The sequence below is a fragment of the Balaenoptera acutorostrata genome, chromosome 15 (genome assembly GCF_949987535.1).
Source record: "Balaenoptera acutorostrata chromosome 15, mBalAcu1.1, whole genome shotgun sequence".
Taxonomy (NCBI): domain Eukaryota; kingdom Metazoa; phylum Chordata; class Mammalia; order Artiodactyla; family Balaenopteridae; genus Balaenoptera; species Balaenoptera acutorostrata.
In genome coordinates this window covers 38079051-38101791 of record NC_080078.1, presented here as the reverse complement: position 1 = coordinate 38101791, position 22741 = coordinate 38079051, and the positions used below count along the sequence as shown (strand labels likewise).

Here is a 22741-nt window from a genome sequence, read left to right as displayed (position 1 = left end):
AAATCCCCAAGCACCGAGAGAAAAGGCTCAGGAGCGTTCAGGGCTCTCCCGATGCCAGGCCTGGGTGCTACTCCCCTCTGCACTGACTCTACTGGACACAGAAATTTGTTAATAAGGCCCAGAAAAAGGCTTCTTGTTTTTTAAAGGGAACTGCAACAGCCAGGGCAAGAAGCCTGGAAGGCCAGCCTACCTCAACGGGCTCCCGGGGGGCTGAGAGGGCCTCCTGCTGCACCAGGGGGCTCAGGGGCCCCTGCAGGTCCCCACTGGATGCTCCCACGAGGAAGTTCTCTGCGTCCCACACAGGGCCTGGGGTGCAAGTGTGCAATGAGGTGCTGTTCCCAGGCCGAGGAGTGTGTTGGGGGCCCAGGGTGGGGCCAGACCTGGGACTGAGCCACGTGGCAGTAGCCCCTGGCTCCCTCCACCTGTTTTGTCCAGTGTGGGCTCAGTCCGGGACAGTAGACACTCAGCCAACACCTAACGAACACTGAACAGCTAAGGAATGAACTGGGGTGCCAGGGGCAGCTGTCCTGGCCAGGATGGGAGGAGCTCCCGGGGTGGCCAGGGGACCCTGTATGCTTTGGAGGAGGGGTGTCCTGGGCCAGGGCACCAGGTGCTCCCCAGCCTCCCAGGGGCCCCAGCGCACCTCCGGGCCGCAGCTCACAGACGTAACTGTGCGGTGCCGAGCACAGGTCCGTGTTGCACTGCCCAGCAGGCCCGAGCCGCACGCAGCGCTCAGCTGTGGCGGGGTGTGGCTCCCCGGGCAGCCAGTTCTGGCAGCTCTCCAGGCTGAAGGCCTCACCCTGTGGCGCTGGGCCCACCTCTACCCCCTCCACAGCTGAGAAGCCGATCCACACGTCCAGGCTCCTGCAGGCAGACAGAGGGAAGGGCAGGCGCTCGGGGGCTCCCCGGAGACAAGCACCCCTCCCTCTGCCCTCTCTCTGGGGGCACCCTCCTCAGAGCAGCCTGTCAGGCAGGCTCTGCCTCTGTCCCCACTTTCCAAATGGGGAAACTGAGGCTCAGACATGACTTGGCAAGCAAGGCCCACACCAATGCCCACCCAATCACCCATCCGATGGGGCCAGGGGCCCAGCTGAGACCCTCATGGCGCTCCACCTCACTCTGGCCCAGGGCCACGCAGACCTGTGTGTGTCCAGAGGTGAGGCTCCAGGTGTGGCATTTGGGGACCAAGACCCACATATCAGCCGCCAAACAGGCTACTCCCCACAGCTCTGCCAGGGCAGAGAGACCCTCCTGGAGGCAGGGCTTGTAGATACAAGGACAGGGACAAATATTGGGACAGGGTCAGACAAAGGGACAGGCAGCAGGGGTGGCTGAGGTGCTGCGGTCAGAGCTGGGTGCTGGGGCTGCATTACTACCTGCGAACCAAGTGACCTTGGGCAAGGGCTTTGACTGCTTTGGGCCTCTATTTCCCCTCGGGAAGTCCAGGGTGACCCACAGTCCAATCAGCCCCTTCCCACACAGGGACCCTGGGAGAGGAGGGGGGCCAGCCTCCACCCCATCCCGCCCCCCAGCCATGGCAGGTGCTGAGGGCTGACTAGAGACCAGGCAGGGCCACCTATGGTGACCACTACAGAGCACACGCCCCCACAGGCCTGGGCAGCCAGAGTGTCCAAGAGGCTCCTCGTGCGTGGGCAGCGCTTGGCAGCAGTGACCACCCGGGGGGGAGCAGCATGAGGAGCAGGAGGAAGCGCAGCCACCATGGTCACACCAGAACCTCCCCTGTCCCTGCCAGGAGGGGCCCAGCAAGGGACAGTGGGGGCAGGATACAGGGCCGGGGGTGCACCTCCCACAGGGGGTACCCCTGTGTCCACATCTGTGCCGAGAGAGCTGATAGGAACGGCCACCCACGGGCACAACATGGCTCCTCATCCCCAGATCCAGGCTGGCTGGCCGGACACAGCACCTCCAGATACCCCAGTGTGCTCATGCTCCATCCCCACCCCAGCATTCTGGGGACCTCCCCCCACCTCCCAGCCTCTCCGAGGACCAGCAGCATTTGGGGAAGCACCTGGTGACGCGGGAGACCAGGAAGTGCTGGACGGCAGGACTGTCCACCATGGCCAGGGCGGCCCCGGCCCAGGCCCGGCACTGCTCCTGCGCCTGCAACCAGGCCGCCTTCTCCACCACCAGGCGGTAGCAGCGTCCGTTACCAGGGAAGATCTCAGTGTCCGAGGGGCAGAGCGGATGCACCACTGAGGGGTCAGAGGGCAGAGAGACGGGGCATCGATGTGTGCCCAACCAGGGCTGCCCCACCCACCCCGACTCAGGCCCAGGGGCGAGGCGGTCCCACCTCGGGCTGGCTCCTCGCCCAGGGCCACGATGCTGTAGGTGGCCTCGAGGCCGGAGCCGCCACGGTTTCGGACGCCGAGCTTCAGGGTCTCGTCGCTATGCACAGAGGCCAGACACATGAGCTCCAGGGCTATGGGAGCCGCCTCCACCCGCACCTCTGCCCAGAGCCGAGCAGAGCCGACCCCCAGGGCCAGCACAGCTGTCACGGGATAGCGCCCAGGCAGCACATAGTGGTGAGTGGCATCCGGGCCAGCAACGTCCACCTCAGGGGAGCCGTCGCCGAAGTCCCAGCGCGTGGAGCTGACTGGCAGTGAGGCAGTGACGTGGAAGGCTGCGGGCTGGCCAGAGGCCAGAGGTCCTTGGGGCCCCACCAGGGCAGCCCCTGGGGAGGCAGGGAAGATGTTCTGGAGGAGGGTGGGTCCCCGGCAGGTGGGGGCGGGGGGCAGTGGGGGGCTGGAGCAGGAGGGTAGGCAGGCCGAAGAGGCATTAGGAGGCCGGGCCAACCCGCACAGGCACCTGCCCTGCTCTGAGAGGGCCGCGAGGCCCTGGCCAGCCGCGAAGCAGAAGGCGCTACAGGCCTCAGGGGCCAGCGGGCCCTCGTGGGCAGCTGAGAAAGCCACCAGCGCCACGGCGCCCGAGCTGTCGTCAGGGACACAGGCGACGTACTCCTCACCTGGAAGGGGCAGGCAGGCTGGTCCCTAGGGTGCACTCCACCCCATTCTACACCCCAGGTCACATCATCTCTGACCCTCCAACGGCTGTGTGGCACTCACCCCCACCCCCAGGCTGGTCTCCCCGCCTCCCGCCCACATGGTCCCCTGGTCCAGAGGGCCTCCTTGACCCCTCCCCCAGTCAGTCTGTCTCAGCCCCTGTAATTATTTCTCTCATGCAGCTGTTCCCCGATCCCCATCTGCCACCCTAGACTGGAGACCCCTGAAAACCGGCAGGGTTCCCGCCGGCTGCTTGGCCAAAGCTGCCAGGCAGGGAGGGAACAAGTGTGTCCCGCCCACCCACACTCACCACAGCCGCTGTCCAACAGGGGGCCGCTGAGGAGGGGCCGGCCAGCCAGGGGGCCGGGCCCAGCGCACGTGGCCGCCTCGGGCCGCACCACGCGGACCTGCTGCTCCTCTGCCCAGCGCGGCAGCCAGGCCAGACCACAGTCACACTCCAGCGGGTTCCCACTCAGGTTTCTGCAGGGGGCGGGGCAGGCTCAGAGGGCAGGTGTGGGGGCCATGGGCCCAGCTGCCGACAGCCACCAAAACCAACAAAACTTACATTTCACTTAAATTAAATAAATTAGCAAATATTCCTTCTTCTAATGTAGAAAGCTTGTTGTTGCTTATGTCCCTGGAAGAAAGGAGAGATTCAACAGGGTCTGACGCGAGCCCCCTTAACCGCAACAGTGACAGGCAGCCGCCACCTGCCCACTGCGTGGAATCCCACAGCGGCCCTGGAGGGGACACTCACAGCTCCGTCAGCGCCGAGAGGTTCGCCAGAAGCCCGACGTCCAGCGCCCGGAGCAGGTTGTGGGAGACATCTCTAGAGAGCAAAGCAGCTGCACGTCAGTGCTGGGGCCCAAGGCAGGGCACAAAGTCCACCCGGGCCCACCTCAGACGCTCTCCAGCTGCAGCCTCCCACCCTCTGAGCTCCCTCTTCCCAGGGCCAGAGGTGGAAGACCTGAATGAACTCTCATCTGGAGAGCCCGAGGCAGGAGAGAGCTGGCCCCTCAGCACTCCATCCATGCCCTGCCCCTTCCCCTCCCACCCCCTGCCCCCTCGCCCAGCAGGACTGCACCATGGAGGGCAGGCTTCACCCCTCCACACACGGTTCAGAGCACACAAGGCAGCCCAGGGGTTTCCAGGGCCAGGGGCCCAGCTGCTACCAGCTGGAGGGTGGGGGGAATGTGGCACAGACCACACAAACGGGAAGGGGGCTCTGGTGGACGACCCCATAGCAGAGCAGTACTGACAGCCTGTGCTAAGTCTCTGGGGTCTGGGCACCAGAGTTAGAGCTGGATCTCCATAATCCCAGGCCCTCAAGCTCAACAGAACCATATCAGAGAACCGAACACAGTGCAAGACACGGGAGAAGAGTCACAGGTTCTCAAAGCATGAAACTATGAGCAGAAATAAAACATCAAAAGCCGAAAGATCCAACTGCACAAAAACATGCAACTTCCACACAAAATATCATAAAATCAGAAAACAAACTACAAGCTGGGAAAAGCACTAGCAATTTAGATGATGGATTAAAGGCCCATAATCCCCCTTCCACATATGCTGTTAACAAACCATAAAGAAAGCAAGCTACTCCAGGGGAAAAAAAAAAGGCCAAAGATAAGAATAGGCAAGATTAACGAAAAATATACAAATGTCACAGATACACAGAAAAACATCCGGTCTCATAACAACTGGAGAAAGACCAATGAAAACAGCACAACAGCACTTTTTGTCTACCATCACCCCCAATGCAGGTGACGTGGTGGTGACACACCAGTGACTACACTCCAATGACTACATGACCCCAGCCCCTCGCTAGTCTTTCCGAGGATACACTCTCTAGCCAACAATTCCACCTCCCCGCCCGGCATAGAGGTGGAGGCCAGTCGCCCGGCTCATCCACCTCCTGGGCAGGGACCCCGGACCAGCCTGACTCAGTGGACACCTCCAGTCGCCGCTCCCCCCAGGCCTCCCTGCGCTCCCACAGGTCTACACCTCCCGCCATAGTCTCCAAACTGACCAGGCCTGGGCCTCCCACCCTTGGAGCTTCTGCCCTTCCAGGTATCACTCTGGCCCTCTGATGTCCCCAGAATGCCTCTCACCAGGCCTGCCCTTCCCACTGATGACCACCCAGTCATACAGAGGCCAAAGGTCTGTCAATGCCTCCTCCAGGCCTATCTGTCTCCAGGTCCTGTCAACCCAGCTCCTAAAACATTCAGACTCCCCCACCCTACCCAAGCCACAGCCTGGTCCAGACCCCCATCCCCGGGCACCCGCCCAGCCTTCACAGTCCCTCTAATCCAAGCTCCCATGGCAGCCTGAGGGGTTTCCTGAAGCCCAGCTCCATCAGCCACCCTCTGGAATGGGTTTTGCTCTCTCCCGCTGCCCCACATACAGCAAGAACTTAATAAGAATTGGCTGGTGTGAAGACAAGGCCCTCCTGGAAGCCAGGGGCCTGAGTGCCAGCCCAGACCCCAAGACCATGCCCAGGGGTGGTGCTGGGATGCCTGGTATGATACCTCTGCCTGGCTCAATGTCCAGGACCACTTCCGGAATGAGGCTCAGGAAATGGCCCCCACCCCAGCCCCTGACCACTGCTCCTTCCTGGGGACCTGCTATCCACATGGGGCCTCATGGCCACCTATACCCAAATACTGGCTGGGGGCCAAGGGCTGGGGGCCAGTTCTCAGTCGGGCTGCTCACGTGATCTGACTTCCAACACAGCCAGGTGGCCACCTGGGGGACTTCTGGAAGGGCACCACCTGTCTGCAGGTGACATGAGGGAAGCCAGGCCCAAAGGGGCTCCTGTCCCCCTCCGGCCCCCACCAAGGGGGTGAGGAAAGGGGGACTGTGGACGCACTCAGCTAACCCCTGGGAGCCCGGTCTCTCCCTCTGCATAGGGGGCAGCCATCGGGAGACTTGGCGCTGAGCGGACGGCATGTGGACATGACGTGCTCAGCTGATGCTGGCTGCAGCCTGCCTGGGGAGGCAGCAGGCCACAGGCAGCCTCCAAATCATAAGGCCTCAGGCAGGAGGGTACAGGCAGTAGGTGGGCAAAGGTGGGCAAGACCAAAGTTCTCCCCTGAATCGGAGGCTTCCTCAAGAGGGGCTGTGAGTAGAACCTCAGGCACAGTCAAAAGAGCTACATAGCTGCAAGCGGCAGGGTCCTTCCAGCAGCGGGACCTCTGAGACTGGACGGGGGTCCCACAGGGTCAGGGCTGCGGCTGGAGCTCCTGCTGGGACCAGATGGGGACGGAGGCTTCAGCCCAGAGGACCTGCAGCCCCACCGCTGCTCTGACCAGTGACCTGACCGTGCAGGCTGGGGGGACACCTGGTTTGGCAAAGGCTCTATCCCAGCAACAAGCGCAAAACGGCAGTGTGGGTGCCACCCAGTAATGCCGCATGCCCTGAGAGTCCGACTGCTTTGGGCACCAGCACAGCCACATGCACGCCCCGAGGCACAGCCGTCTTTCCCCTCGCCCATGAGATGTGACAGGAGCTGGTCAGCAGGTGTGGCTCACACCCCCGCTTAGCCACAGAGGCAGGAGAAATGCAGCTGCAAGATGCAGTCCCCCCGCTCCCCATGACTGTTCAAACTCAAGTAAAGAAAGCGCTGGAGGGGTGCACGGTAATAACCCCACTCCTGAGAGCAGGCAGGCCCCTCCATTTCCCACACTTTCATTCTGCTCTTCAAGCAGGAGAAAGTCGGTGCAGGCGGGGGCAGACAGGATGCCCAGCGGGACCTAGAGCGGGGGCTTCAGATGGGAGCAGACGGCGAGGGGCTGGGCAAGGGGGGCCAGCACCCACACCAACCGGGGAGGTCAGGGCAGCAAGGCCTCCTCCACTCCAAGAAGCGGCACTGTCCACTGACAGTGGGCTCAGGGCCGGAGCCCCGCCCCGACTCGCCCGAGCCAGGCGCCCCGGACAACCTCACTGAGCAGCTGGGTTTCCCATCTGGATACTGGCGGGTGTGCGCGCGCACATGCAGGTCCCTTCCCCCAAGGGCTGCGCGACAGGGAGCACACGCCCAGAGCATGGGTCCCAGGAACTCCAGGAGCAGAGAGGCCCTTGGGGGTCAGGGGACATAGTGACGGGACCCTCTGGCAGGGTCACCTCTGCCCCTCACAACGGAGCCTAGCTTCCCCCTTCCATCTGGCGGTGCCACTGGGTAAGCCAAACTGGGTGCTCACAAGCAAGCCAAGAGCAGTGGGGGAGGCAGCAGTCGGCCTTCCTCCGGGGTGCACCGTGCCCTCCACAGCAGCAACCCCCCCAACCCCAGCCGGCCGATCCAGCGCACAGACTGGGAGACCAGGCCCAGCAGGATATGGGAGACATGGGATTTGCGTGTGGCATGGCAGCTGCAGCCGCCCAGGCCTAAGGGAGCCCATGGCACCTGCGCATCACTGTGTTAAGCCGCTGAAGTTCGCTCAAAGCCTTCAGTCTGTTGCTGAGGAGCGAGCAGGATGCCAATGCACGGCCGCAGAGCCCTGGATTCTTAACGGTTGGCGAAGATTCCACATACAAATTCTTTGAGTTTATCCTCATTGATCCGTTCCATAAAGCTACAAGAAGGAATCCTGACACCCAGCGGATCACCAAAGCATGGTGGGGCTCTCGCCGTGCAGCCTGGAGAAGGCGCAACGCTCTCCAGCACTGCTGATACTGCTAACGGAAGCAATGCTTGTAAAACTCCTACCTAATAAACAATTTGGGACAGTCTCATCTGCTTTAAAAAAAAAAATAAGAGAGAGAGACACACACACATGGTGTCTCCCAGTACAGGCCAAGGCCCTCTACCACTGCACACGAGCATGTGTGCCCAGAGGTGGGCTGCTGGGGCACCCACACCATCCCCGGGGTGGGGTGAGGTAGGCCAGGAGACCAGGGAAAGGCAGACAGACTCCACCCAATGTCAAGTACAATGCCCCAAGTGGGGACGGCTGTGCCATGAGAAACTTCAGTTAGACTCAAGCAGGGGCTCCTCTGAGGCTAAAGGGAGGACAGCTGTGGAATCCGTGCCTCTGAGAAGCCGGGCTGCAGGGGCCCAGAAGCAAAAGCCCTAGGCAGTCAGATGATCCAGAGACGGGGACTGGAGGACAGTGGGACACAAGGGTGAGTGCAGGCATGAGACACCCACCAGGGGCACCAGGGACAGCTCCCCAGCCAGGGCCTCAAGCAGAAGAGGAAAGAAGGAAAATCCCTACAATGTTTTTCCACATCCCATTTTCTGGAAAATCCATCATTAGCGGCAGCTGCTGGGAGCCATCTGCGGTGCCAGAAAAACCAGGGCAGGAGGAGGGAGCCGGGTCTACCTCAGTGTCCCAGCCAGCGCCCACCCTGGCAGGACACCATCATCCCTGGCCTTACTGGCCCATGGCTCTTGGCCATCCTGGGCCCAGCTAAGTCTTCTATCCAGCTTGGCCTGGCCCAGCTGCCCCCGGGAGGCTTTCCCCCTGACTGACAAAGACAGCCTCACCCCGTCATGGGTGCTGGCCACGTGCTCCCCATGCTCCCAGCCCCAGGGAGCCCCTTCTCCCCAGGACTCACCTGGGCCTGGTCAGGGCCCATGGTGCAGAGAAAGACCCTGCCCGGCAAAGCTCCTGCAGCCTGAAGGCAGAACCAGGACAAAAGCCAGGTGCACCACCACAGGTCAGGGCTGCCTGGGAACATCCGTAAGGGGCGTGCCACGGGTAACAGTGTGGCGGGGGGGACAGAGAGGACACTGGAGGAGGGGCTCTGGAGGCAGACACTGGTGGAGTCCTCACCCAGCCTCAAGGCCCTGAACAGCCACTTTTCCACATCTCCATCTGCTTTTTTAAAAAAATAAATTTATTTATCTTTGGCTGCGTTGGGTCTTCGTTGCTGCGCGTGGGCTTTCTCTAGTTGCGGTGAGCGGGGCTACTCTTCGTTGCAGCGCGCGGGCTTCCCATCGTGGTGGCTTCTCTTATTGCAGAGCATGGGCTCTAGGCACACAGGCTTCAGTAGTTGTGGCAGATGGGCTCAGTAGTTGTGGCTCGCGGGCTCTAAAGCGCAGGCTCAGTAGTTGTGGCGCATGGGCTTAGTTGCTCCACAGCAAGGGGGGGTCTTCCCGGACCAGGGATCAAACCCGTGTACCCTGCATTAGCAGGTGGAGTCTTTTTTTTTTTTTTTTAATGATTTTTTTTTTTTTTTTTTTGTCTGCGTTGGGTCTTCATTGCTGTGCACGGGCTTTCTCTAGTTGTGGCGAGCAGAGGTTACTCCTTGTTGCGGTGTGCGGGCATCTCACTGCGGTGGCTTCTCCTGTTGCGGAGCATGGGCTCTAGGCATGCGGCCTTCAGTAGTTGTGGCTCACGGGCTCTAGAGCGCAGGCTCAGTAGTTGTGGCACACGGGCTTAGTTGCTCCGCAGCATGTGGGATCTTCCCGGACCAGGGCCTGAACCCATATCCCCTGCATTGCCAGGTGGATTCTTAACCTCTGTGCCACCAGGTAAGTCTCTCCATCTGCTTTTGCCGTCACTGTTCTGGGGGAATGCCAAGGCTGCTGTGGGCCAGCCCCACCCCACCCCCAGCCCCTCGGGTTTCCACTGCACCCCCCCCCGGTGACATCATCATAGTCACTGACGCCCTGCCCCCCACTCAGGTTCCGTCTTACAAAGAGGCGCGGTGGGGAACACAGCAAGCCCAGGGAGCCACCTAAAGGAGCACAAGGAGCCCAGCAGAGCTGGCAGAAGCAGCAGAGGCTGGCTAAGCACCACAGCGGCCAGCCCCCACTGGGAAGAGAGCCAGCACCCAAGAGGTCCTAGGCCAAGCAGGGTCCACCCTCTGGCCATGTGGACCCTCCCAGACCCCTCCAAGGCCCAAGCCAGCAACTTCCAGGGACCCCAAGGCTGGAGGGGTCAGGCCAGCTCAGGGGGAGGGGTGACCTGGGGACCACACACACCACCTGGGGACAGGCACACACCCACAACAGCACAAGACACGTGTCACCTCCCTGGGCACCAGGGACCAGGTTAGCCCACAGCACTGGATGGAGATGGGGGCTTTCTCATACCTGGCCCGTCCCCTCTTGTTCCCTCTCCTGACCTGAGACAGGTGTGTTGGGGGAGGAGTGAAGACCCCTGTTCTGCCCCCACACCTGGGCCTTCCTTCTCCTCTTCCCACAGTGGCCAGCTGTCACTGGAGAGCCCAGTCTGCCCCCGGCACTGGGCTGCCCCAACTCCCCCGGCCTTCCAAATCAGACATCCAGCCTCCCGGGGGAGTGTGTCCTTCTGGCTCCAATCTTTCCTATTCTGAGCAGGAGCTGGGGGTGGGGGAGAACCTCTGCTTCCACCACCAAGCTGGAGGTGTCCAGCGGAAGGTGCTAAGGGGCCCCCCATCCTGTGGACAATGGTGGCTCCCCCTGTCCTCCCCACACAGGGCTCAGCCCCTGCATCCAGCCCCTGCTCACATCCTAGTTCTCACAGAGGGGCAGGGAAGGGTGTCTCAGGGCCCAGCAGGGAGAGATGGGGAGGGGGCTGTTAGATAAACCTGAGTGGGAAGAGGTGTGTAAGGTGGAGGCCAAGGAGAGGGTCGTTTTTGAGCCCTGGGTGGCTCCAAGGGCAGTGCCTCCTAGAGCTGAGGAAACGGAGGCCACAGATAAGCCAGGACCCTGCCCTGCAGCCCCGAGCAGCCTCAGTTTCCTTCTCTGTCAAGGCAGGGGAGTGGCCAGGGTGCCTACTCCCCAGTCCAGATGCCAGGCGAGGTCTGGGGGCCAGCCGGAGCCCCCAAGGAAACATCTGCACATTCCAGACGCATATGGTCAGCAGTGGAGGCGAGCACCAGGCCCCAGCCCAGCACCCCACCCGGCGCTGGCCGCCACGCTGGAAACAGGGCTTGGGGGGGAATGGGCTCCGGAGGGGCCGCCTGCAGATGTTACGTAACCACTCTGCCCGAGCCAGCAGCTGCCTCCTCCCTCTGGCAGGACAGGACAGAGTTGCAGCAGGAGAAGGCCCCCCACTCCCCATCCGAGGCCCAGGGCTCCTGCTTCCCGCTCTCTCTGGGCTTCCAGAAATGCAGCCTCAGCTGCCCTGTCCTCTCCATGGAGGCCCCAGGGCTCCAGGGAAACAGGCTTCCTTCAGCCCAGCCACGGGGGACCCCCAACACATCCCCACAGGAGCCAGGTTGAGGCAGAAGGGATGAGAGGCCACAGGCTGGTCCCGGCGCCCTGGGACCCCACAGGCTGGTCCAGACCCCACCCACACACTCGGCTCCCAGTGCCCCCACTCAACGCCGCGGCAACGGCTCCTTTTGGCAGCGGGACGGGGTGGGTCAGTTTGAGTCTAGTAACCTCACTCTGTCTTCATTCCCTTCTATTTATGGTGAGAGAGGCTGGCTTCCAGGGGCGGAAATGATGATGTTTAAATTAATGAATTCAAGTTTTGGAGAGAGAGGCCAATCTGAAGAAAAACATGCGGAGAGGGTGAGCTGCAGGGGTGGGCAGGGGGCAGGCTCTTGGCGCAAGGGGCATGGAGGGGCCAGCCCGAGCCACCCACCCCCATCTGGCGCCAAACTAGGGCCCAGAGAAGGGGGGTCTGGACCTCAAAGACAGGGAAAGGCCTGCGAGAGCCCCCTGGCGCCTTGTCTCAGGGCGTCGGAATAGGAGGTGGCCTGTGTTTCCCTGAGCATGTTATGGGCTCCCTCACCAGGCGTGGTCATCCCACAACTGAATCGTCACCAGGATGAGACACAGGCGTCTGGTGTGGTGACATCCCCTGCCCAGGAACCCCCTGGAACCATAGGCCGGGACAAGGAAGGGAGCCCCGAAGAGGGGCCTTCCCAGATCAGCCTACAAAGAGGCAGCCGCCGTCAGGGCATTAATAAGACCGGGGTGGGGGGGTGGCAAGGGGCTGAGAAAGAGGGGACCCTCCCAGGAGAGGGCCCAGCTTGCCCCTCCACCTGCACCTGGGGATTGGGGGCCACTCTTCAGGGCAAGGGGAGGAAAAGGACCAGTACCCAGGGACGCTGGCACCCAGGTGCTGCCTTCAGCTGGGATGTCCCTCTGCACTCTGGCCCATCACAGCCAGCCAGGGCAGGGGCTGCGCCGACCCCTTCTACAGATGGAAATGCTGAGGCTCCAGGAGGCTGCCCTCCTCACCCTGTGGTCACTCCCGAGAGTCCGCACAGTGAGGGAGAAAGGTAGCCGGGGCTCTCCCCATCCTGGCCTGGGAGCCGGCACATGGCCTCCAAAATTCCAGGGGCAGAAGCATCATCCAGCGTGGCCAGCAATCCCGTCACCCAGTCGGCCGCTGGGCACGGCCACTGGGCTACAGGGCTCAGTTTAGAGGTGCAGGATCTGGAGGCCCCAGGTGCTTTTAGCCTTGCCCAGAGCACTGGCCCTCATTCCTCACCTCAGCCAAAAGGCAAGGCTGGCTTCTGCCCCGCCTCAGGACAGAGCCCTTTCCAGGGCAGTCCCATAGGATCCCAGAGTGGATTCCAGGCCTGCTAGAACTGGGGACACACTTTGCCAGGCCTGGGCCCATGGGCACCTCAGAGGGAGAAAGAGCCCTGCCCACGGTGGCCCCCAAACGTAGCCCCCTCCTTGGCACGGGCGGCTGGGTACCACCGGGCCCTTCGGCAGAGACAGCTGCCAAGCCATAAAGAACGAGGTGTTCCGGGAAGAAAGGACGTGAGCCGCATTTTCCAGCTGCGATTGCCCGGCAGCGAGATTGCAGGCACGCGGCCTGGCCGGCCAGCACGGAGGGTGAGCCCCAGTGCACCCATCCCAGGCGGCGGCCGCCACACCAGACAGCGCGGCCAGAGCGGGGTGTTTTCATTCCAGCACTCGGTGGGCTGGGCCCGGCTGGGTTCCCATTGTGGCGCTGGCCACCGCAGAGTGCTCCGGAAAGGAAAATGTGTGTCTCGTCCAAAATGGCTTCCTCACTTGAAACCAAACCCCAGCCGGGGTCCCCCTTGGGAGCCAGGGTCCCCACACGGCACAGGCCCCCCGGGTGGGGGGCGAAGGCGGTGGCACCGCCACCCGACCAGCTGTCACAAGACGGCAGAGCAGCCGGAGAGGAGACCGAACCTAACCTCCGAGGCGGAAGCCACAGGACGGGCCTGCAGAGATCTGGGAAAGGGAGACCGAGTCTGCGCACGCTGGGCACACCTGCCCCGAAAGCGCCAGCATCAGTCAGCTCCTCAAGGGACAACACGAGGGCTGCGGTGAGCGGGGCAGCCATGGGGAGCACTGAGCAGCTCGAGTGTGCGCAGATTCTAATGGTGCCTCATCAGCTCAGGGCACAGAACAAGGTGTACACGAGAGCTCACAGTGCTGTTTATGCCTCATAACTTCACCATGTTACACATCCACACATGAAGGCATCGAACACACAAATGCATAAAACAGATAAAAACACAAGAGAAACATGCCAGGCATGATACATCCCAACAGCCACCTGGCTTTGCACTGAAGGCACCTCTGAGGCCAGACCAGAGGAGGCAGGAAGGCTTCTGGACATGGGGCCTCCTGGACTGGGTGCTGAGGGGTGTGTAGGAGCCTGCCTGCCCAAGGCTCATCTGTGCGTTTCCCATCTGCTGCAGCATTTGGTCTGAGCAACACAGTCACGGGCACATGTGCACCAGCTCAGGGGCACCTCTCCTCAGGCTTTTTGTCTGCTCTGAGGCAGGGCAGGTCCTAGGGGCCCAACTCAGTGCTTGGGTATAAGGTAATGGGCTCTGAGAACACAGAGAAGGGACTGGGGGGCCACTCTGGCAACAGTTATGATTATTGTGGCCACCATCAACCGAGTCCCGTGGGTGTACCACACACCCTCACCTCTGAGGCCCCACAACCACATAAGGTTCATCCACTCATGGTACCCATTTTGCAGGTGAGACAACTGAAACTCAGAGAGGCCGAGTGACTCAGCCAAGGTCACATAGGAAGCGGAGGAGCTGGGATGTGAACCAGGTCTGACCCAGAGCCTAAGTCCCCTACTCCTGTGTTCCTTGCCTCCCTCCTGGAACCAAATAGAAAGTCAGTGGGGAGGACCAGAGCAGGGACAGCCAAGGGAATTTCAAGGAGGGAGCTGGTGGGAAGGGCTGGGGAGGGCAGGGCCAGGCAAGCAGCTGGGGCCTGAGTCCAGAGCCCACCTGGTCCCATTCAAACATACCCCAGCCGCACTCAGGGATGCCCCCACTGTCACCTCTGTCTGCTGACGAAGCAGGTCACTGGTGCTGTACCCCACGCCCCCGAATGCAGTTCCAGGGATATGTCCCAGAGCGTGCTGATGAAATAACCTCTCTGCCACAACCTACCAGCCACGTGACCCAACCTCTGGGAGCCTCAGTTTCCTGGTCTGTAAAATGGAACCAAGTGTGGTTCTAACCCAACTGCATTGGGGCAAAACATCACAAGAAAAGGGCTCAGCATAGAGTCCCCACTCATGGCAACCGTGGAGAAGACAAGGCGGCTGCGGAAGCGGGGTGCACCCCTGGGATATTTTCTCCAGAGATTTGTTTTATAATTCACATACTATAAAGCTCACCCTTCTAAAGTTTACAATTCAGTGGTTTTTAGTATATTCTCAAGGTTGTGCAACCACCACCACCATCTAATTCCAGAACATTTTCATCCCCCCAAACAGAAACCCCACAATGCTTGGCCACAATCCCCCACCCCCATCCCCCATCCCCCATCCCAGCTGTAGACACTAGTCTGCTTGTGCCTACATGGATTGGCCTGTTCTGGACATTTCTTATCAGTGCAATCATGCAACATGTGGCTTTTTGTGTCTGGCTTCTTTCACTGAACATGTTTTCAAGGCTCATCCATGTTGTAGCATGTATCAGTACTTCATTCTTTTTCATGGCTGAATAATATTTCATGAACAGACCACATTCTGTGTATCTATTCATCTCTTGATAGACACTTGAGTTGTTTCCACCTTCCAGGTACTATGAATAATGCTGCTATGGACACTTGTGTACAAGTTTTTGTGTGGACGTAGGTTTCGTGTCTCTTGGGTGTACATACACCTGGGAGGAGAATGGCTGGGCCCTATGCTAAATCTACACTTAGCTTAATCTTCTGAGGAGCTGCCATACTGTTTTCCAAAGTGCCGCCCCATCCTACATCCCCACCAGCCGTGCAAGAGGATTCCAATTTCTCCACGTTCTCACCAACACTCCTTATTGTCTGTCTTTTGGTGACAGCCATCCCAGTGGGTGTGAAATGGTATCTCACTGTAATTTTGATTTGCATTTCCCTGAAAGCTAGACACTGAGCATCTTTTCATGTGCTTATTGGTCATTTGTGTATCTCCTTTGGAGATTGGTCTGTTCAGATCCTTTGCCCATTTTTTAGCGTTGAGTCATAAGGGTTTTTATGTATTCTAGCTACAAGTCCTTCATCAGATAGATGGTTTGCATGTTTTCCCCACCCTGCAGTCGTTTTGCAGGTGTGTTCACCCTCCTGGATGGTGGCTGTCCTCACTGCTCCCAGCTACTGCCTGGCTCCTGAGGGTTACTGGCACTGGGAATGCTCTGGTGTTGGTCCCTTCATGTCCCCAGGTGTCACAGATGAAGCTGAAGCCTCCCCATTCACCTGCCTGACCTGCCAGGGGACCTCATACAGAAGGCAGTGTGTGCCCTCTTGTCCACAGTTCAGACAAATCTGCAGTCTGTGTCTTACCACAAAACTAATGTTACATGTGCACTTAGTCTGCATTTCCAAGTGCCAGCTATCATATGCAGCTCAGGGAATGTGAGGGTGAGACCAGCTGGGTATGCAGGACACCCAGGGCCTCCTGAAACCCACTGTCTCCACGCCCCAGCTAGTGTTCTTTCTAGAAGATGCCAATCATGACGCTTCTCTCCTGGGTCCTTCAATGGGGGAGCAGCTGCCCCCCTGCTCTCTCGATAGAGTCCCCACCTCCCACCCCTCCATCACCTGGCACCTCTGAGACTCTACCAGGCTGTCCCCTCTATCTGGGACGCTCTCTCCCAGCCCCTGCATGACTCCTGAGTGAGCACTGAGTCTTGGCTTCAATGTCACCTACACTGGGGATCCTTCCAGGGAGCCCCTCCGAAACGGCCTCCTCCCCATCATCTGTCTTTTGGTTTAACACTGGCTCCGCTGTCATAAAAGCCTGAGACGTGGGCCTTGGAGACCCCTGGCACAGGGCCAGGCACACAGCAGCCAGGCCCTCCCTCTGGTGAGGGCTCAGAGACAGGCCCCTCCGCTGCCCCGCCAGCCCTCAAGGCAGCCACGTGCATGACACCTGCAGTCTAACACGTTACACACACGCCAGGCCCACGCCAAGCCCAGGGGTCTATTCCCCGATGTCCACTTTCCCTCACACCCATGTCCTGTGCAGGCCCCGGGGGCTGAGTCTCCCAGAGACTCCCCTATTATTTAGGGGCACAGGCGAGAAAGGGCAAGGCCCTGGGTGCCCCCAGCCAATGGAAGACCCTAAGGCCCCAAAATTTTAATCAGCGAACCAAGTGCCTATTGAGTCCCTGCTCTGAGCCTAGCCCTAGACCCAAACATTCACAAGACAGTACGAGGCCCACTTTGGGCCCCTGGCCAAAAGTAGCAGCTCACATCAAACAAAAAGCTGTTGGCCAAAAGCAACCACACCTGAAAATGATTGACAGCACCTGGAGCAGTGTTGTCACATCTAGAACTCTCTATGCCGTCCCGTCCAACACGGTAGCCCGCTGGCTCTGTGGCTCGAGCACTTGAAATGTGGCTCACCATACAACACAGCTCTGGACCCGACCATCAATGTACAGGAAGAACACCAAGGGCAGAGGGACACACAGAGACACAATCCAAAAGCCAGGTGCCGTCGGAGCCGGTTTCTTCAATAAATCGCACAAGAGGAAACAGATGGAAGGAAAGCCTACACATCCACAGAGATTTAAAAGACATCAACTAACCGCACTGCCACTGCGTGGACCTTACTTGGGTCCTAATTCAATCTACTAAAAAAACTGAGACAACCACAAATTTGAACACACTGGACATGCAAAGTTATCAGGGAATTATGCACTGTTTTAGGTGTGATCGAGGTGTCACCATACATTCCAAAATGCTTACAGATCAAAAATAGGATGGCTGGAATTTGCTTCCAAAATGGGTTGGGGTGGGGTGGAGGTGTGGAGGGGCAGGCCAGGCCACAGGGCAGTGGGTCCATGAGGTTCATCACACTATTCCTCCCACTTTTGTGTATGTTCAAACTCTCCAGGATAAAAGCTTTAAAAATAGGAGAGCAACAAGATTTTACTGAGTAACGTCATCTTTTTCAGGCTGTCATTTCCCAGCAGCATCACTTAACCCAAGAAAGGCTGCGGTCTCAGAACCCTGGGCCATCCTGCATGCCAAGGCCCAGGGGTCCCGAATCCGCCACCAGCCAGCCCCTGTCCTCCCACCCAAGTCTGGACACAGCTGTCCTGCCGCACCTCAGGCTGGCCAAGGAGTCTCAAATGGAGGGGTGGCTGCGAGACACTGATGACAGAGACACCAGGCCTGAGCCCGCTAGAGGAGGCTGCTGGTAACACCCAGGAGGCAGGGGTACTGGGGCCCCTGGACACACACACCCTCACCCGGGAGGCTCCCTGGCATCTCTGAGCTCAGCCCTGCTCCCTTGGAGAAGAGAAGGCTCACCCATCTCCTGCTGAGGAGGGGGTTTGCAGGGTGGACAGGCAGAATGGCTGGGGCAGCCCACAGAGCACAGATGGTGGCCTGAGGGACCGGGGTGAGGGGGCCTTAACATTTGCACCCAAGGGCCCAGTTTACCATTTTGCACCCAGTCCTCTGGAAATCTCCCAGAGGCAGCTTCAGAGTGTCAACAAGAACATGAAGTCTCCTCTATTCCCCATCCCCCTCCTCCCAGAGTTCCATCATCACATGCTGCAGGGTCAGCAACCCTGGGAATCCTGCTGGCTCAGGCCAGGCCACCAGCTCCCTGGACCTCCAAAACCCAAGACCAGAGCCTAAGGGGACACATGCAAGGCAACAGGCTCAGGCTCTGTTGCTATGCCTGGGAGCCTGCACCCTGCTGCAGGCCCCTGGCCAAGCTACCAGTACCGTTTATTTCCTGGACAGCTCCTGGAGGCCAGCACGCCGCCAGGTGATGAGGAAGCGGGAATAACCAGCAGGAGCTTAGGCCTGACACCCCAGCAGCTCTCAGCCCACGAGAGACGTATGTAACCTTATTCACAGCATTGAGAAACAAGGAGTGGGGTGGATCCAAAACGACTGTGTGGGCACTGGCTGCAGGCCGGAAGCCCACCTCCACAGAGACAGCCGTGATGGCAAACACTTAAGCTGGCAGGGAACAAGATGACAGCATGGCCCCATAGCTCCCAGCCGCTGCCGCTGGAGAACCTGGTTGCCCCCAAACCCCAGCCCCAACCCCCAGCAAAGCCCCAAGGAAGACCCGTCCAGGAGAAGCACCCACCCCTGCCCCACCCGCCAACATCCAAACTCATCTGAACACTGACCATGAGGGTCCCCCTGATAAAAGGTGGCCACACACTGGAGTCACCCAGGGAATATTACAAAACCAAATCCCAGGTTTAATAAGCCTGGGGATGTTAAATCCCCACCAAGGGATTCCAGCATGCAGCCAGGGAGTGATGGAGTCCTGGCTTAGGTGTCTGGAAGTACCCAAACGGGGCTGGAGGGATGTGGATAAGCAGGCCCTGAGCCTGTCCCCATCTCTGGGGACAACCATCTGAAAATCTCAGTCCCCTGAATCCCTTTCAATCCAACCCTCAGCTCCTCACAGTCAAACCCTGCCTCTGCCATGTACTGGCTGTTACTTGCTACTTGTGCTTGGACAAATCACATCACCATCACCTCTGGGCTGTTTTCTCATCTGTAAAATGGGCATCTTCACTGTACCTCACCTCAGAGGGTTAGGATGAGGGTTATGTGTGACAATTCACAACCAGAGCTTGGCACAGGGCCGGGCTGGAGGCAAGCTCTCCATAAAGACTGCCTGTTATTATTTCTGCCAAAATGCAAACCTGACAATGGCTTTTCAGCGTTTTAAACCCCTTCATGGCCATGCTACACCTCTACTGTTCCCAGGATAACATCAGAACGCTAAACTGCACAAATGAGGCCCTTCATGACGCCAGCCCACCACCCATCCTGCTCCCACTCCCTCACACTACCCCTTCCCCCCCACAGTTGCCACACTGGAGGTGTACCCCTACACCCACGTTCGACCAAGTCCAGCCTCCAGGCCTTTGCACACATGGTTCCCTCCTCCCTTCCCCTAAACCCACCTTCCTGCCCCTCAAGTAACAGGCCAATTCTTACACATCCATCAAATTCTTGTCCACCCCCTCCGGAGAGCCTTCCCTGTCATCCCAGATAGAGCTCTCCACCTCCTAGCTTCCTACTCCTGGGCTCCCAAGTGCTGGGTATGCCCCCAGGCCAAGCCGCATCCTATTAGTCTCTAATTAGCGTTTAAGTGTTTTTCAGAGACCTTCCCGCCCCGCCTCCGCACGATGCTACAGGCCCCCAGTCAGCTGGCGTTAGCGGAGCCCCACCGGGTGGTGCGATGTCTCCGCCTGCACAGAATCCGGTATTTTCCTATTTCCCTCTGGCTGAGGCCAGGCGGGCTGAGAGCCGGCCCCGGTCCCAGGTTTTCCTTATTTAGTCGGGCCGACCTCACTGCGCTGGAGCCTCGCCCTGGGAGAGGCCTGGCCCGCACTCCGTTTCCCCTTCTAGAGGCCGGGGACGCGCCCACGCCCTGTGAGGCCCGCCAGGCCGGCGGCCTGCCCGGCCGGCCTCTCCCCGAAGGGTGCAGGCGCCCCGCGCCCCGCCGGGCCCCGGCCGCCGCCAGTCCTTGCGCCCGCCGGGCGCCATGGCAACCGCCCGGCCCGCGTCGCGAGCGGCGGGTTACTCACAGCGCTGTGGCGTCCGCGGGGATGCGCAGCGCGGGCCCGAGCGTCCGCAGTCCGCGGCCGGAGCAGTTGACGCGGCAGGCGGCGCCGGGCGCCGGGCCGCAGAGGCAGGGGGGCGCGCACGGTCCGCAGCCGCGCCCGGGGACCCCCGCCAGCGCCCCGAGCCACAGGCCCAGGCCCAAGGCGAGCGCCAGGCGGGCGGGCGCGGCGGGCGGCATCGTCAGGGCAGCGCAAGCATGGCCCCGGCCCGGTCCCGAGGCCCCGAGCCCGCCCGGCCTCGGAGGCCTCGGCTCAGGCTGGGCCCGCGCACGGCATGGCTGGGCACGGGAGGGGGATCTGGCGGCGGCCGCGGCCTGTCTGCCTGCGCGACGCCCGCTCGGCACCCTGGCCCGGCTCTGGGTCCACGGCCTTCCGCTCACGCGCTGGCGCTGCAGTGCGGGCCGGCCGCCGGCTCCTCCTCCTCCTCCCGGCGCGGCGCGGGGCGGGGGCGCCCTTAGGCCCCGCCCCCTGCTCGGCCCTGTTGGGCGCGGCGAGGGGCGAGCGCCAGGGCGGAGCGCCCCAAGGCTCCGCCTTTCGTTCTGCAGCGTGGGGGCCGGTGGGGCGGGGCTAGATGGGCGGGGCGCCTGGAGCTCCTCCCTTCGCCCCAAGCAGTGGGCCGGGCCTCGGGCTCTGCTCCCCAGGGAGCGGCGGCCTAGGTCTGCGCTCTTACCCCTCCACGCCGCGTGTGCGCCTCCCAGACCTCACTCAGCGCCAGAGCAGTCACAACACTGAAAACACCAGCCGGGACCTCCGAGCGACCGTTAACGCGCGCTCATCCACTCCCAGCGCCTCTGTCCATCTCCGCCACCGCGGTTTCCAGAACGCCTGGCACACAGTAGGCACTCAATAAATGCGCATCGCCTCCTCTCGTGGAGTTACCAACTTGGACGCCCAAGTTGGGCCTCACCTGGGCGGTGAAGTTCAGCATCCCGGCCTCCCACCGGCCGCTGGGCATGAGGCTGCGCTCTGCGAGCCTGGAAGCCCGCATCCTACCGCTCCGGCCGCAGTTTGCCCGCTCTTTCTTTTCACGGCGCGATGTACTCCGTGCTGTGACTCTGCCAAGGGAGATTTTGTTCCTCTGTGTGCGCAGGATTTAATTACGAAACTAACGCACGTGGTGGGAAGAAGCCAAGCCGAACAACGTGGATGAACCCTGAAAACATGCTAGAAGCTAGACAAAAAGGACCACATATTATATGATTCCCTTTATTTAAAAATGTCCAAAACAGGCAAATCCATAAAGACAAGAAGTACATTAGTGGCTCCTGGGGCTGGAGGGAGGGGGAATGGGTAGTGACTGCTAATGGGTGTGGGGTTCCTTTTGGGGATGATGAGAATCTTCTGGAATTAGATAGTGGTGATGATTGCACAGCCTTGTAAGTATACTAAAATCACTGAATTGTGCTCCTAAAAGGGTGAATTTTATGGTATGTGAATTATATCTCAACTTTTAAAATAATGAAGAAATAATAAAATTGTTCGACCATTGGGCCACGAGTGGATACCTGACCCAAGCTGGTCAGTTGAGTCCCTCCCCCAGAGCCTGGACAGAGTGGTCACAGGGAGGGGGTCCCCAGACCCCCATGTGAGCAAGGCCTCTGTACCACTGTCTGGAGACTTGGTATCAGGCTGCATCCTGAGACTTCCCAGCTTCCTCTCTGTGCTCTGTCTCTGCTTAAGCTAGTTGGAAACCTCAACCAAACCCATAGGTGCTGGGCCATGTCCTGCTGCCACTTGCTGGGGGAGTCCAAGCAGGACCACTGTGGGGCACACTGAAGCTCTGCTATTCACCTGGGCATGAAGCAGCACCCAGATGCCTCCCTTTCTCATCTGGGTAATGAGAATAGTAAACCTACGTTTTAGGGCTGGGGGAAGATCACATCAGCTCAGAGCCAGCTCCCAGGAAAGACCCAAAGAAGAACAACTCCCCAGCACAGGCACAGGCCAGGGATGAACAGGGAACAGCCTGCCATGTCTCACAGGTCAAACGACCCAGGAGCAGACAGAGGATCTCCAGCCTGTGGCCTGGGGTAGGGGAATGGGATGGTCCTGCTCCAGCAGCTGTGGTCCATTCTCAAGACTCAGTTCTCACAACCCCCTTTGTCTCCAAATCAGTATCTTGGAGCAGTTTGCGGGAGGGACTTAAGTTAGACATGAGGAGGAACTTCCATCCTAACAGGGAGGGATTGTGAAGCCTGCAAACCTTTTGGGACTCATGAACCTTTTTACACAGAATCACAGAGGGAGTGCTTGGGAACCCAGTTTGGAAACACTGGCATGGGGGCTAAGCCAAGGTGGGGTTGATGGGATGAGACAAGGGGAGGGGGAAGGAGCAGGAGGCCCAAGTGGGAAACAGTCTCAGGACTGGTTGTGGGGGAAATGGGAGAAGGAGGAGGCTCAGATGATGCCCTGCCTGGCGGTTGGGAACCAGAATGGGTGGAGAAACTGTTTGCTGGGGGAAAATGGGGGATGGGAGGATGTCCCAGGGAAGGAGAGATGTGGAGGGAAAGGTGAGGAGGGGGTTTTGGACAGATGGTGCTGGGGCCACTTGAGAAGGTACCCAGAGCGTAGCTGGAGGTGGGGTGTGAAGCTGGAAGGGGGTTGGTGAGCGTACCTGGGACAGGTGGAAGAATCCAGAGGCAGGGAACCCCAACCTAGAGTTGGGGAGGAGGGAGACCTTAAGGGGAGTCTAAGTGAGACAGCCAGAGAAGTAGAAGGAAACTGAGGCACAGTGTGTGGAAGTTGAGGGAACAGCTACAGGGGAGAAGTCAACAGGGGCTTGGGCTACAGGA

At 59.9% G+C, this 22741-nt stretch overlaps 1 protein-coding gene across 4 annotated transcripts in view; it reads right to left on the bottom strand.

Annotated features, from left to right (window-relative positions):
- Positions 1 to 20381, bottom strand: part of PKD1 (polycystin 1, transient receptor potential channel interacting) — a 48268-nt gene extending 27887 nt beyond the window's left edge. For all 4 annotated transcript variants that reach the window (XM_057528788.1, XM_057528789.1, XM_057528790.1 and 1 more), the window contains exons 1-8: positions 19914 to 20381; positions 3778 to 3849; positions 3586 to 3657; positions 3331 to 3500; positions 2312 to 2983; positions 2030 to 2213; positions 644 to 864; positions 191 to 306 (exon numbers count right to left, since the gene is read on the bottom strand). In XM_057528788.1, the coding sequence (XP_057384771.1) occupies positions 191 to 306; positions 644 to 864; positions 2030 to 2213; positions 2312 to 2983; positions 3331 to 3500; positions 3586 to 3657; positions 3778 to 3849; positions 19914 to 20128 (1722 nt within the window). In that variant the 5' untranslated portion in view covers positions 20129 to 20381. The remainder of the gene's footprint in view (positions 1 to 190; positions 307 to 643; positions 865 to 2029; positions 2214 to 2311; positions 2984 to 3330; positions 3501 to 3585; positions 3658 to 3777; positions 3850 to 19913) is intronic.
- Positions 20382 to 22741: the final 2360 nt, after the last annotated feature.